Source organism: Crotalus tigris, unplaced genomic scaffold (genome assembly GCF_016545835.1).
Source record: "Crotalus tigris isolate CLP2741 ecotype Arizona unplaced genomic scaffold, ASM1654583v1 scf7180000020156.337934, whole genome shotgun sequence".
Lineage (NCBI taxonomy): Eukaryota > Metazoa > Chordata > Lepidosauria > Squamata > Viperidae > Crotalus > Crotalus tigris.
Genome location: NW_024097881.1, coordinates 230,001 through 244,282, shown reverse-complemented (window position 1 = coordinate 244,282; position 14,282 = coordinate 230,001). Strand labels below are relative to the sequence as shown.

At 46.3% G+C, this 14,282-nt stretch overlaps 1 protein-coding gene across 3 annotated transcripts in view; it reads right to left on the bottom strand.

Annotated features, from left to right (window-relative positions):
- Window positions 1-580: 580 nt before the first annotated feature.
- The window catches only part of UVRAG (UV radiation resistance associated), a 118,094-nt gene continuing 104,392 nt past the window's right edge, over window positions 581-14,282 (bottom strand). For all 3 annotated transcript variants that reach the window (XM_039365702.1, XM_039365703.1, XM_039365700.1), the window contains 2 exons: window positions 7,247-7,338; window positions 581-2,101 (listed from right to left, as the gene is read on the bottom strand). In XM_039365702.1, the coding sequence (XP_039221636.1) occupies window positions 1,405-2,101; window positions 7,247-7,338 (789 nt within the window). In that variant the 3' untranslated portion in view covers window positions 581-1,404. The remainder of the gene's footprint in view (window positions 2,102-7,246; window positions 7,339-14,282) is intronic.

Below are 14,282 nucleotides of genomic sequence, written 5' to 3'. Positions count from 1 at the left end.
GGTGTGGGAGGGAGGGAGGGAAGGAAGGAAGGAAGGAAGGAAGGAAGGAAGGAAGGAAGGAAGGAGAAGGGAATAAGGAAGGAAGGAAGGAAGGAGGGAGAGAGGAAGGGAAGAAGAAGGGAAGGAAAAAGGAGAGAAAAAGAAGGGAGGAAAGGAGGAGAAGGAAGGGACGGGAGGAGGCAATGAGGAAGGAGAGGAAGGAGAAGGAAAGAAGGAAGGAAGAAGGGAGAGAGGGAGGGAGGAAGGGAAAGAAAAAAGGAGAGAAAGAAGGAAGAAGGGAGGAAGGAAGAGGAAAAGAAGGAAGGGATGGGAGGAGGAAATGAGGAAGGACAGGAAGGAAGAAAGGAAGGAAGGAAGGAAGGAGAAGGGAAAGAAGAAAAGGAGGAGGGAGAGAGGGGGGAAGAAGAAGGGAAGGAGGAAAAAAGAGAGAAAGAAGGAAGGGAAGAAGGAAAGGAGAAGGGGAAGGAAGGGAGGGGAGGAGGCAATGAGGAAGGAAGGAAGGAGAAGGGGAAGAAGGAAGGAGGGAGGGAGGGAGGGAAAAAGAAGGGAAGGAGGAAAAAGAAGGAAGGGAAGAAGGAAAGAAGGGGAAGGGAGGGAGGGGAGGAGGAAGGAAGGAAGGAAGGGAAGAAAGAAAGAAAGAAAGAAAGAAAGAAAGAAAGAAAGAAAGAAAGAAAGAAAGAAAGAAAGAAAGAAAGAGACACCCGAGACTGGGAATTTTACCCAGGCTTCTTGAGTGATAGACTTTCCTACTGTTGAATCATCTGCTTCCCAAGAAAAGCAACAACCAAAACATTGTGTGTGCCTGTCAACCAGAAAGCGGAAAAGCCGGGCTGAAAGCAAAAAGCTGCTGGGAAGAAGGAGAGACACGCAGAGCCTTGCTGGTAAACTGGCAAAAGCTTGACCTAATTTCTCCTGAAAGGATGGAAATAATAAAACTTCTGAGGGGAAAAAAGTAACGCAAAAGACCTGACTGAATTGCCAAAGCAATTTGTGAGGATTAAAAATTCGGGGGAAAGGAAAGGGGTGATGATTTTTTTTGGGGGGGGGAGAGAGCAGATTCTGACCCACACGCTTCCTTCCCAAAACGGCAGCAAGAACAATTGTCTTCCCTACCGCCCTCCTACCCCATAACTTGGGGGGGGGGGAAGCTCTCCAAACTCGACAACTTGAAGCCTGGCGGGCTTCAACTCCCAGAATTCCCTAGCCTGCCGCGACTTGCGGACTTCAACTCCCAGAATTCCCGGGCCTGGGGAATTCTCGAGAGTTGTAGTCCGCCAGTCTTCCACGTTGCCACGTTTGGAGACCCCCCTACCGCAACCGGTCAGGACGACGAGTGCAAGGTTTATCTCCAGAAACACCGCTTCCTCTTGGTGACCCGCGCAGCCTCCTCGCGACGCCCGGGAGCTACTTGTCGGACCCTTTCCGCGGCCGGCGGAACGTGGGGGTGTCCTTGTTCAGCGCGTAGATCCTCCGGGAAAACTCCTCAAATTCCCCCAGGACTTGATCGTCGCATTCCACTGCCACCGCGTGATCCACCGGGATATAGTTAAAGGCCCCGAGTTGGTCTCCCGAGCCGAACCCCATGGCCTCCAGACCCATGATCTCCTCCGCCTGCTCCACGGTACACAGGAGGTCAGTGCTGAGCGCGCCGCAGAAGATGCTCGGCCGCTCGCGGGCGGCGGCACCGGGGTGCTCGCCGGAGAACGGGCTGCCGTTGACGGCCTGAGAAGGTTCCCGGAAAGCTTCCGGCGGCGGTGGATTCCGGGAGCCGCTCAAGCTCCTGTTCTCGCCGTTGACACCGAGCCGCAAATCCTCGCCCGTTTTGCTTCCTTTCGAGAAGTCGAGGGAGGTATCTAAGGAGGAGGATAAGGAGGCGGCCTTTTTCTCCGTCTCTCCGGCGATGGCGAAGGGTGGGCTTGAAGCCGAGTTGTGACTCGGGACAGGGCTCTTGTGCGCCAGTCTCTCGTTCTCCGAGTTAGCCCGTTTGCGAAGCCCCTTGTCCGGAGACGGGTGGTTGCCGGAAAAGGCGACATCCAAACCGCCAAACGCAGAAGCTTGTCTCTTTGGAACGGGGATGGCGCTGGAAACGTGGTGACGATCGCTGCGAGGAAGAGGAGGAGGAGGATTAAAGTCAGTGGGAGTTTGAAGCGCTCTGCCACCTTAAAAGAGGGCAACCCAGGACCCCAAATAAACACAAGACACACACACACACACACACACAGAGCCAAATCTGCTATTCGTGTAAATCAGTGGTTCTCAACCTTTTTAATGCTGCGACCCCCAACCGGTCGTAAGTCGAGGACTACTCAACCGGTCGTAAATCGAGGACTACTCAACTGGTGCAGCACCGTTTGCAGAATGGGACTTTGGGCGGGCTCAGCAGGGCAGAGACAGCCTGGACAATTCCTATTGGCTTTTGAAAGCCAATAGAATTAGACTCTATTCAAGAGAGTCTATTCTATTGGCTTTCAAAAGCCAATAGAATAAAAGGGAGCAGCACAGCTAAGGAAAAGGAGGCAAAAAATGGCGGATTGCGTTGTTTGGTGACCCCTGTGAAATGGTCGTTCGACCCCAAATGGGGTCCCGACCCACAGGTTGAGAACCACTGGTGTAAATAGTTTGAGAGGTTTGCAGGTAATCCCACGGCTGAGGACCATTTGCACAGGATGGAGAGAGCTGATCTGAGGCAGAACTGAAACTCAGAAATTCTCCAAAGCACCTGAAGGCAGGACAAGAAGCGATGGATGGAAGCTAATCACGGAGAGAAGCAACCTGGAACTAAGGAGAAACTTCCTGACTGTGAGGACAGCTAACCAGTGGAACAACCTGCATCCAGACCTTGTGGGTGCTCCAACACTGGAAGTTTTTAAGAAGAGACTGGACAGCCATTTGTCTGAAATGCTATAGGGCAGTGGTGGCGAACCTATGGCACGGGTGCCAGAGGCGGCAATCAGAGCCCTCTCTGTGGGCACGCGCACCGTCACCCAAGTCCTAGGGCTTCAGCTGGGTTTTATAAAATCTTTTTGCTTTAGGCCTCCGCTGCCATGTGCAAAAAAAAAAAAAAAAAAAAAAAGGGTTCAATCAATCAGTCAATTTCAACTTCTCGTGGGAAGAAAAAAGACCTTGCAAAGTTGGAACTGATTAATTGAACTTTTTAGTCCCACCCAGTCTGCCATTACCACTGCAGCCATGCCCACCCGGCACCCGACAATGCATAAGTGGGTTTTGGGTTGCAGTTTGGGCACTCGGTCTCTAAAAGGTTCGCTATCACTGCACTATCAGTGTTGGTGGGAATGTTTTTGGTGGTTCCTTGATCGGGTTGTTGTTAGGCTCCCTTCTAACACTGAGGGTGTTGCCTAGCTGGGTAATAAAATGTCTGCAAGTAAACCGCCAAGCTCAAGAGAGCACCGAGGACAACACAACTCCAATTCTTGTTTAGATATAATTTATCCTCTCCCATCACAAACGGTCACGAAGCAGGTGTCTTGATTAGTTTGGACTTCAATCCCAAAGCTCTCAACGCTTGGCTCTTTTCTAACCCCATAAAATGAAATCCTCTTGAAGGGAGGATTTCACAGTCCAATAAAAGCTGGATATTTTCCCGCTCCTTCTCCCAGGCTCCACGTCTTCAGGGCGACAGCTCTGAGACTCCCGGGATTGCAAAAGCTTTAAGTAGACTACCTAGGAATACAGGAGCCGCTGAGTTTGCATAAGGACTCTTAATCCTAATAAGGATTAAACTGCTAATTGGAACACCCACCTTGAAAAGGTATCTGTTACCTGTGGACTTTAATCTATCGCTCACATTGATATCTCGCCGCAATTGTAAAAAAAAGATTCTTGGCAGCGGGACAGAAACTTGATTGAGGTTTGAAGCTAAAACGCCACGGAAGCATAGCTCGTCTTTTAAGACTCTACACCAGTGGTTCTCAGCCTGTGGGTCGGGACCCCATTTGGGGTCGAACGACCATTTCACGGGGGTCGCCAAACAACGCAGTCCGCCATTTTTTTCCCCCTTTTCCTTAGCTGTGCTGCTCCCTTTTACTCTATTGGCTTTTGAAAGCCAATAGAATAGACTCTCTTGAATAGAGTCTAATACTATTGGCTTTCAAAAGCCAATAGGAATTGTCCAGGCTGTCTCTGCCCTGCTGAGCCCGCCAAAAGTCCCATTCTGCAAATGGTGCTGCACCAGTTGAGTAGTCTTCGACTTACGACCGGTTGAGTAGTCCTCGACTTACAACCGGTTGGGGGTCGCGGCATTAAAAAGGTTGAGAACCACTGCTCTACACATAATTAGTCATAAGAAATCAAGGAATGGCTCGTTCTGCACCGTTTCTGGCCGTAAAATTATGTTCCGCTCAGTCTCCTGACCAAAACCTGATCCACCTTCCCTTCGTTGCAAGTGATCTGGTGATCGGCGGAGTTTATGATCTCACATCTGCACAGGCTGAGACTTCAGTTGGCCAGAGGTGGACATGGTCTGCCTTTGAAGATGAGGGATTTAGACCAGAGGTCCCCAACCTTTTGGGCACTAGGGACCGGTTCTATGAAGAGAGGTTTTTTCCGCGGACCGGACAATGCGTGGTTTTGTGTGCTGCCTGCATCCCGCAGATGGGGCTTTGCTTTTTGTGCGGAACGGTTGCTGGCATGCCACAGACCGGTACTGGTCCACAGCCTGGGGGTTGGGGATCCCTGATTTGGACAACCTGCTGTCAATGCTGCAAATACTGTATATTCTTGCTTTGACAATATGCAAAACTGTCTGGTATTTACTGGGTTAATACATAGCTTAGAGTGGGGGGGGGGTAAAAAGCCCGGGAAAGAAAGAGGAAGTAAACTTTTGACCTTCACACTAATTGGATAATGTGACTTGTGACTGCAAAATAAGGGAGGGGTTTAGCAAGAAAAGTTTGATGCCAGCAAGAAGGTCAGATTCTGGCATCAAAACGTCCATGATGGTGACCGGCTCTGTAATAAAGGCTTTGGGAAACATGCCTGAAAGTTCTTTGAAGTGCTTCATTAGTCGGAACCCTGACACCTGCCTGATGATTCTGCTGAATCCTGAAGCTTCTCTCTGGGACAGCAGCAGAAGGCCACGGAGCCCACTGCTCTGGGGTCATGACGAGCACCGACGGACTCTTTGGTTTTCTTGTTTATGTTTTAATTTATTTATCGTATTTAAGAACTCACAGAGGGAATCCTTCCCAACTTTATTATTATTATTGTTTTGGTTGTTTGGTTAAAAAAAAATTATTTCGACGAAAGCCATTCCTGGACGACAGCAAAATCAGGGTTAGTAATCCTAGTGAGCTGGGCAGATTGGAGCATCTTCGGTAATAAAGACAGCACACAGAACGGCACAAAAGACTGCAGAGAAGAGCAACAAAGATGATTAGGGGACTGGAGGCTAAAACATATAAGGAACGGTTGCTAGAACTGGGTATGTCTAGTTTAACGAAGAGAAGGACAAGGGGGGACAGGATAGCAGTGTTCCAATATCTCAGGGGCTGCCCCAAAGAAGAGGGAGTCAAGCCGTTCTCCAAAGCGCCTGAAGGCAGGAGAAGAAGCAACGGGTGGAAACTAATCAAGGAGAGAAGCAACCTAGAACTAAGGAGAAACTTCCTGACAGAACAGTTAATCGGTGGAACAGCCTGCTTCCAGAAGCGGTAAATGCTCCAACACTGGAAGTTTTTAAGAAGAGACTGGACAGCCATTTGTCCGAAATGGTGTAGAGTTTCCTGCCTGAGCAGGGTTGGACTAGATGACCTCCAAGGTCCCTTCCAACTTTACTACTACTACTATTATTATTATAATTCTCCATATTCTGTGTTTTCTGAAAACGTTTGATCTTTAGCTACTTTTCTGTTGCAAGTAGTCCTCAACGTACGACCGCAAGCGGGACCAGAATTTCCACGGCTAAGCAAGGCAGTTGTTAAGTTGTGCTTGATTTTACAACTCAAAAGTTAAGCAAATCACGGCAGCTGTTCAGCGAATCATATCGTCATTAAAGAAACCGGCTTCTCTCGCTGAATTTGCTTGTCGGAAGCTGGCTGGGAAGCTCACAAATGGGGATCCTGTGACTCCAGAGTTCTGCAGCTGTCCTAAATACATGCTGGTTATCAAATGCCCAAATTTTGATTGTGTGAACGGTTGTTAATAGCAATAGCAACAGCACTTAGACTTATATACCGCTTCACAGTCAGGAAGTTTCTCCTTAGTTCTCGGTTGCTTCTCTCCTTGATGAGTTTCCATCCGTTGCTTCTTCTCCTGCCTTCTGGCGCTTTGGAGAAGAGGCTGACATCCCTCTTCTTCTTTGGGGCAGCCCCTCAAATGTCGGAAGGCAGCTATCCTGTCACCCCTGGCCCTTCTTTTCTATTAAGCTGCAGGGGTAGACGGTGATTAGGATCGGTCCCTCAAGTCGAAGAAACCTCGTGCGTTATGTGTTGTTGGGTGGAGCTACCTCTCAGGAATTGCATGTGGATTTAAACGCTTTCAGCTCCAGGGATGGTTGGTGTTTTTGCTGCAGTCCAGACTTGCAAGTTGGAGCTACTACAGAAGAGAATCTCCCTAGCAATACCAACAGCACTTGGACTTACATACCGCTTCACAGGGCTTTTACAGCCCTCCCTAAGCAGTTTTCAGAGTCAGCCTATTTGCCCCCAACAATCTGGGTCCTCATTTTACTGACCTTGGAAGGATGGAAGGCTGAGTCCACCTTGATCTGGCGAGTATCGAACTCCTGGCGATGGGCAGAATTAGTCTGCAATGCTGCATTCTAACCACTGAACCACCATGGCTCGCTGCTCCTTCCTTCCTTCCTTCCTTCCTTCCTTCCTTCCTTCCTTCCTTCCTTCCTTCCTTCCTTCCTTCCTTCCTTTCCTTCCCACTTAGCAATAGCACTTAGCCTTATATACCGCTTCACAGTGCTTCACAGCCCTCTCTAAGCGGTTTACAGTCAGCATCTTGCCCCATCAACAATCTGGGTCCACATTTTACTGACCTCAGAAGGACAGAAGGCCGAGTCAACCTTGAGCCGGTGAGAATCGAACTGCTGAACTGCGGGCAGCTGACAGGTAGCAGAAGTAGCCTGCAGGCCTGCATTCTAACCGCTGCGCCACCAGGGCTGGTTAAATGCAAGGACCAGCTGTACCTTCCTTTTTCCCAGGGCCAAACGGTCGCTAAATGGATGGCTGTTAAGTCGAAGATGACCTGCACTGTGACGCAAAGCAAAACAGAACTTACTCACCATCTAACCATGAGACCGTGCTCCAGGAAGTTTTTCAGGTTGGGAAGTGTCTGCCTTAAATCTGGAGTCCCCAGGCCATGCTGGTATCTAAGCTACGGAGAGAGAACAGAGACATTTAGAAGGTAACTCCAAGCAACTAGAGATGCTTCAAGTGGACCTCAGGGAGGTCAGTGGCGCTGCGAGCTGGAGGATTAAGAACCTCGGAGTCCAGGAAAGAATTTTTATGGACATTTAGAAGGAAGGAAACCCCACTGACTTTCATATGTGAGCACACCTAGGAGAACGTGCGATTTCTTGGAGACTCTGTAATATCCATGTAATATCCCAGAGAGTAACTCTGAAAATTCTTAATCCAGAAAGACATTCAAAATTTGACTCCTGAGAAATTGGTGGAAGTAGCAGAGATGGCCAAATTAACTGTTTTAATCAAAGAGAAGAATACATCTTTTATTGCTGTCTGGAAACTGCTTCTAAATGTTGTGCTTGAGGTAGAAAAAAAAAATAAAATTCTGATTTTGGGATGGACTGATCAGACAATGGTTTTTTTTTTTTTTTAAGAAATGACAAGTATACATTATGAAGAGTAAAAAGTGGAGGCTGTAAATTCATTATGTTCGTTCTACTGCACTGCTATTTTTCTCCCCTTTGTCCTGCAATTCACTCTGTTCCTCTTTTCTTACTATTTTCAGTGTTAATTGGATTTGGTGCTCCAATAGGTTCAATAAAATTATAGGAATTCCTAAGTTTGACTCCTATAGGTAAGATAACCTTTATTGTTATTTTTTTTACTGTGGGCACAATGGCAACATCAAAAATGAAATTTAGTTGCCCGCTCTCAAAGTGAAACACAAACATGACATACACCTAAACATACTATATACAACAAATATGTATAGACCAGTGGTGGCAAACCTATGGCACGGGTGCCAGAGGCGGCACTCAGATTGGGATTGAGTGCGCACCGTCGCCCCAGTCCTAGGCCTTCAGCTGGGTTTTATAAAACCTTTTCACTTTAAGCCTCTGCTGCCGTGTGCAAAAAAAAAAAAAAGGTTCAATCAATCAGTCAATTTCAGCGGGGAAAAAAAAGATCTTACAAAGTTGGAATTGTTTGATTGAACTTTTTAGTCCCACCCAGTCTGCCGTTACCACCGCAGCCACGCCCACCCAATGAGCCACACCCAATTGGCCACACCCAGCAAATGGGCCACACCCACCCGGCACCCGACGATGCATAAGTGGGTTTTGGGTTGCAGTTTGGGCACTCGGTCTCTAAAAGGTTCGCCATCACTGGTATAGACTCACACCCCTACATATACATAACAAATAAATATTAAACACTGCCCATCTTGAATATATAACGGAAGGAGGAAGCTTGAGAGTTCGCAAGGTTAATGCTGTATGGAATGAAACTATGACTGAATCTGGAGGTAAATTACCTGCAGGTAAATTAGCAAGCATTCAAGTGTATTCGAATATCCAGGAAAATAAGTGTTTGGATTCAGAGCTGAATTCGTGTTCAACTTTTCTTCCCCATGAACTTCACCCCTCAGATCCAGACTAAAGGAAGAGTCACACTGGATTGTCTAGAACAGTGGGTTCCCCAACTTTTGCAGCTTGGGCTGCCCGGCTGGAGGGGGGAAGAGGGGAACTGGGCCCCGTGGGTGGCGGGCCAGAGCGCATGCATGCACATCTCCGCTCACACAAGAGAGAAGCTTTGAGGCACCACACACAAAAGTGGGGATGCATGCACGCCAGCCTGCCACTCACGCGGACCAGATGCAAATAGGCCGCGGCCCGGTTGTGGGCTATGGCCCACAGGTTGGGGACCTCTGGTCTAGAATCCTGTAGTACATTGTATATCGATGGCACACTGATCCAAAAAGGATCACCCACCTCCACAAGCAGCAAGCAATATATTCATACATAACTCATGCTATACTCTCATGGTAGGCAACTAAGGCAGTTCTATGACCTGTGGACTTCAACTCCATGCTGGCTCAGGAATTCTGGGAGTTGAAGTCCACAAGTCATAAAAAGGCCATATTTTCCCCCATGCTGGCTCAGGAATTCTGGGAGTTGAAGTCCACAAGTCATAAAAGGGCCATATTTTTCCCCATGCTGGCTGAGGAATTCTGGGAGTTGAAGTCCATGAGTCATGAAGGGGCCATAGTTCCCTCATGCTGGCTGAGGAATTCTGGGAGTTGAAGTCCTCAAGTCATAAAAGGGCCATATTTTCCCCCATGCTGGCTGAGGAATTCTGGGAGTTGAAGTCCGCAAGTCATGAAGGGGCCATAGTTTCCTCATGCTGGCTCAGGAATTCTGGGAGTTGAAGTCCACGAGTCATGAAGTTGCCCTAGTACCCCACCCCTGCTGTATTTGTAGTCCTCAACTTACAACCACAATGGAGGCCACAACTTCTATTGCTAAGCAAGACAGTTCTTAAATGAGTTTTGCTCCGTTGCCTGACCTTTCTTGCCACATTGGTTCAGTTGTTAAAAGTTAGCAACACAGTTGTTAAGTGAATCTGGCTTCCCCATTGACATTGCTGGTCAGAAGGTCGCAAAAAGGTATCACATGACTCCTGGGACACACTGCAACCGTCATAAATATGAACCCATTGCCAAGTGGCTGAATTTTGATCAGTGACCCATGGGGATGCTGCAAAAGTCAGAAGTGTGAAAAATGGCCGTTAAGTCCCTTTTTTCAGTGCTGCTCTAACTTTGAATGGTCACTAAATTAGTGGCTGTAAGTCGAGGACCCAGGCAAAATTAGACAGAGAGCAAGGCATAAGAATCCAACAGCATAATCAATCACAGGCTGCAGAACACTTTTTGCAAGGTAGACCACCAAAAAAAAAAAAGCTAAATTTGTATTCAGCTGGGAGAATTCTCTTGAATTTCTTAGCCGTCGGTCATGCAAGCAGCTAAAGGAAAGTCTATTTCAAGAACCCATTTAGTGAAAATCAAGTAATAAAGTCCCTTCAAGCTTGGCTGATCTCAAAACAGCCAAGCAGGATCAGGCCTGGTGAGTAGATTTTCAGCTGCAGACTAGAATGGGAAATAAAACAAAAACAAAAACAGACCCAGAAAAAGGCAAAATAAACTATTTCTGGGAAAGAGTCTATTGAGCAAGCTAAGAAATCTCCAGACAAAACACAATTTGCATCATACCTTTATGCCTTTTCAAATTTTACTTTTAAAAAAAACCACCCATCACGTGTAGTCAATACCCAAGCAATACATCTCTTCTTGAAAGCCCAATTTTTCAGATTTTAATTCAGTAAAAAAAAAAAAAAAAATTAAGAAAGTTAAAGGAAGGCAAACATCAATTCAAAAGTAGATAGTTCTTCACTTACAACAGTTTGTTTAGTGACCACTTGAAGCTACAACAGTACTGAAAAAAATGACATGAGTGGTTTTTAAACTTATAACCATCCCAACATCCCCATGATCATGTGATCAAAATTCGGCAACTGGCACGTATTTACGAGGGTTGAAGTGTCCCAGGGTCATGTGATCCCCTTTTGCGACTTTCTGACAAGCAAAGTAAACGGGGGGGGGGGAGCCAGATTCATTTAACAACGTGTGACTAATTTAACAACTGCAGTGATTCACTTAACTCAGGGGTAGGCAACCTCGGCTCTTTTATGACTCGTGGACTTCAACTCCCAGAATTCCTGAGCCAGCCATGCTGAGGGGAAAGGGAGAGGTTTCCAAGCTGAGCCATGCTGGCTCAGGAATTCTGGGAGTTGAAGTCCCACGAGTCATGAAGGGGCCATGGTTCCCCCATGCTGGCTGAGGAATTCTGGGAGTTGAAGTCTGCAAGTCATGAAGGGGCCATAATTCCCCCATGCTGGCTCAGGAATTCTGGGAGTTGAACTCCGCCATCATGAAGGGGCCAAAGTTTCCCCGTGCTGGCTCAGGAATTCTGGGAATTGAAGTCCACAAGTCATGAAGGGGCCATAGTTCCCACATGCTGGCTGAGGAATTCTGGGAGTTGAAGTCCCCAAGTCATGAAGGGGCCATAGTTCCCTCATGCTGACTCAGGAATTCTGGGAGTTCAAGTCTCCATGTCATGAAGGGGTCAAAGTTTTCCCCATGCTGGCTCAGGAATTCTGGGAGTTGAAGTCCACGAGTCATGAAGGGGCCAAAGTTTCCCCCGTGCTGGCTCAGGAATTCTGGGAGTTGAAGTCTGCGAGTCATGAAGGGGCCAAAGTTTCCCTCATGCTGGCTGAGGAATTCTGGGAATTGAAGTCCGTGAGTCATGAAGGGGCCATAGTTCCCCCATGCTGGCTCAGGAATTCTGGGAGTTGAAGTCCACGAGTCATAAAAGACCCAAAGTTGCCTACCCGACTTTACTTAACCACTGCAGCAAGAAAGGTCGCAAAATGGGGCAAAACTCAATTAACAACTGTCTCGCTTAGACACGGAAATCTTGGGATCAACTGGGATCGTACGTTGAGGTCTACCTACTTACAAAAGAGATTCTTCTCTACAATTTGACGCTATTTTCATTTAAACGGTTGAACCGCAGAGCTGTTGTCGGTGGTCAATAACACCATCCAAAAGAAACAGGGAAGTCAGATAAAAGCATTCTTGGCTGCGTATCCGAGGTCATTTTGGCTTTCTTTTTTAAGAAAAGAAAGAATTTTTGTGCACTTGAGAATCGCTGGCTTTCATAAAAAGTTAATTGCAGTTGTTCTTTTTTTTTTAAAAAAAAAAACAAAGTGCCCCTCAGATGATTTTTTTTTTTTTTTTAACAGCAGCAGTAAAAGTGATTACCGCAATGTAACCACAATTAGAGCTAGGAAAGTGTTTATAATGCCAGGAACACCACCATCTTATTGGTCAGAACTATATTAATAGTACGTCGTTCCAGTAATTTGAACCTCATAAAAATACATCTATATTCATTACATCGAAGCCGAGGGACAAGAATACAGGTAGTCCTTAACTTACAACATCGTTCAAAGTTACGACGACACTGAAAAATGTGATATATGGCCGTGTTTCAGTTATGACCTCGGGGTCACATGATCAAAATTCAGATGCTTGGCAACAGGCATGTATTTGTGACAGTTGCAGTGTCCCCAGATTCATGTGATCCCCCTTTTGCGACAAAGTCAAGGAGGGAAGCCCGGTTCACTTAACAACGGAGTTACTAACTTATCAACCGCAGCGATCCACTTAACCCCTGTAGCAAGGAACGGCGTATGGTTTGCTGAAGATCGTGGTTTAAATTGAAGTAAAATATTATGCTGCATTAAAAATAGGGACAGAATCACGGTCATGTGCAGGGTTTATAATGCCTCGGTATAAGACCACACGTGGAATATTGCATCTTAGATGATATTGAAAAGACGTTGAGACTCTGGAAAGAGGGCAGAGAAGAGCCACAAAGATGATCAGGGGGCTGGAGACTAAAACATATGAGGAATGGTTGCTGGAATTGGGTAGGTCTAGTTTAACGAAGAGAAGGACAAGGGGGGACATGATAGCAGTCTTCCATATCTCAAGGGCTGCCCCAAAGAAGAGGGAGTCAAGCTGTTCTCCAAAGCGCCTGAAGGCAGGACAAGAAGCAACGGATGGAAACCCATCAAGGGAGAGAAGCAACCTAGAACTAAGGAGAAACTTCCTGACAGTTAGAACAATTAACCAGTGGAACCACCTGCCTCCAGACGCGGTGAATACTCCAACACTGGAAGTTTTTAAGAGACTGGACAGCCATTTGTCTGAAATGGTATAGGGTTTCCTACCTGAGCAGGGGGTTGGACTAGAAGACCTCCAAGGTCCCTTCCAACTCTGTTATTCTATTCTATTCTGTTCTCTCGTATGCAATATTCTGACCTTCTAGTGTGGGAGAGAAAAACAGCGAGGGAACTAAGACCAACTTTTATTTGTAGAACTCTAAATTAAAGTTCTCTAATTCAGAACAAGTTATCTTACATGACTTCTGTGAAAAAAGGGCAACTCCGAAGGCAGTGAGGCCTTTCAAAACTCAAAAACACGCTCACCTGCGTTTTAACTCTTTCCAGCTAGGCCAGGTCTTGTATTACAACCGGAAACTTTCTCAAACGTTTATGTTTTAATATTGATATAAACTTTTCATTACCACGAAGCAATGTTTGTCAGATTTCAGCGCAGGAGGGTATTGCCTTTGTATGATCTCAGTTTAAGGGAACTTGCTCATTAATCTAAAAGCTACATCAAGCACTCTCTCTCTTTTTTTTCTTTTCAAAAAACGGTTAAAAGTTCAGAAGGCCAAGAAAACCTGGAATTAAAACAAGTTACGTTTGCATGAACAGTAAAGGTTTAACATTACACTGAAAATAAAAAGGATATATTTTATTTTTTTCTCCCCCCCCCCCCCAAAAAAAAAGATCTTGCAATCTAAACTTTCAGATCTGGTAGTAAAATACAGATGTCGAGAAATTTCAAACTGGAACAAGGTTGGTTAAATAACTAATCTGATATATGGTCAATTCCTGAACTGATAAGGCAGGAGAATTCTCCCTTCAATAGAACAAATATTGTCCATGCATTTTACTAGAATTTAACAGTTAAACAGTAAAAAAGATGCTGAGACTCTATACCATTTCAGACAAATGGCTGTCCAGTCTCTTCTTAAAAACTTCCAGTGTTGGAGCATCCACAACTTCTGGAGGCAGGTTGTTCCACTGGTTAATTGTTCTCGCTGTCAGGAAATTTCTCCTTAGTTCTAGGTTGCTTCTCTCCTTGTTAAGTTTCCATCCATTGCTTCTTGTCCTGCCTTCAGCTTTGGAGAATAGCTTGACTCCCTCTTCTTTGGGGCAGCCCCTGAGATATTGGAAGACTGCTATCATGTCCCCCCTCATCCTTCTCTTCATTAAACTAGACAGACCCAATTCCAGCAACTGTTCCTTATATGTTTTAGCCTCCAAGTCCCCTGATCATCTTTGTTGCTCTTCTCTGTCCTCTTTCTAGAGTCTCAACATCTTTTTTTATATTGTGGTGACCAAAACTGGATGCAGGATTCCAAGTGTGGCCTTACAAAGTGG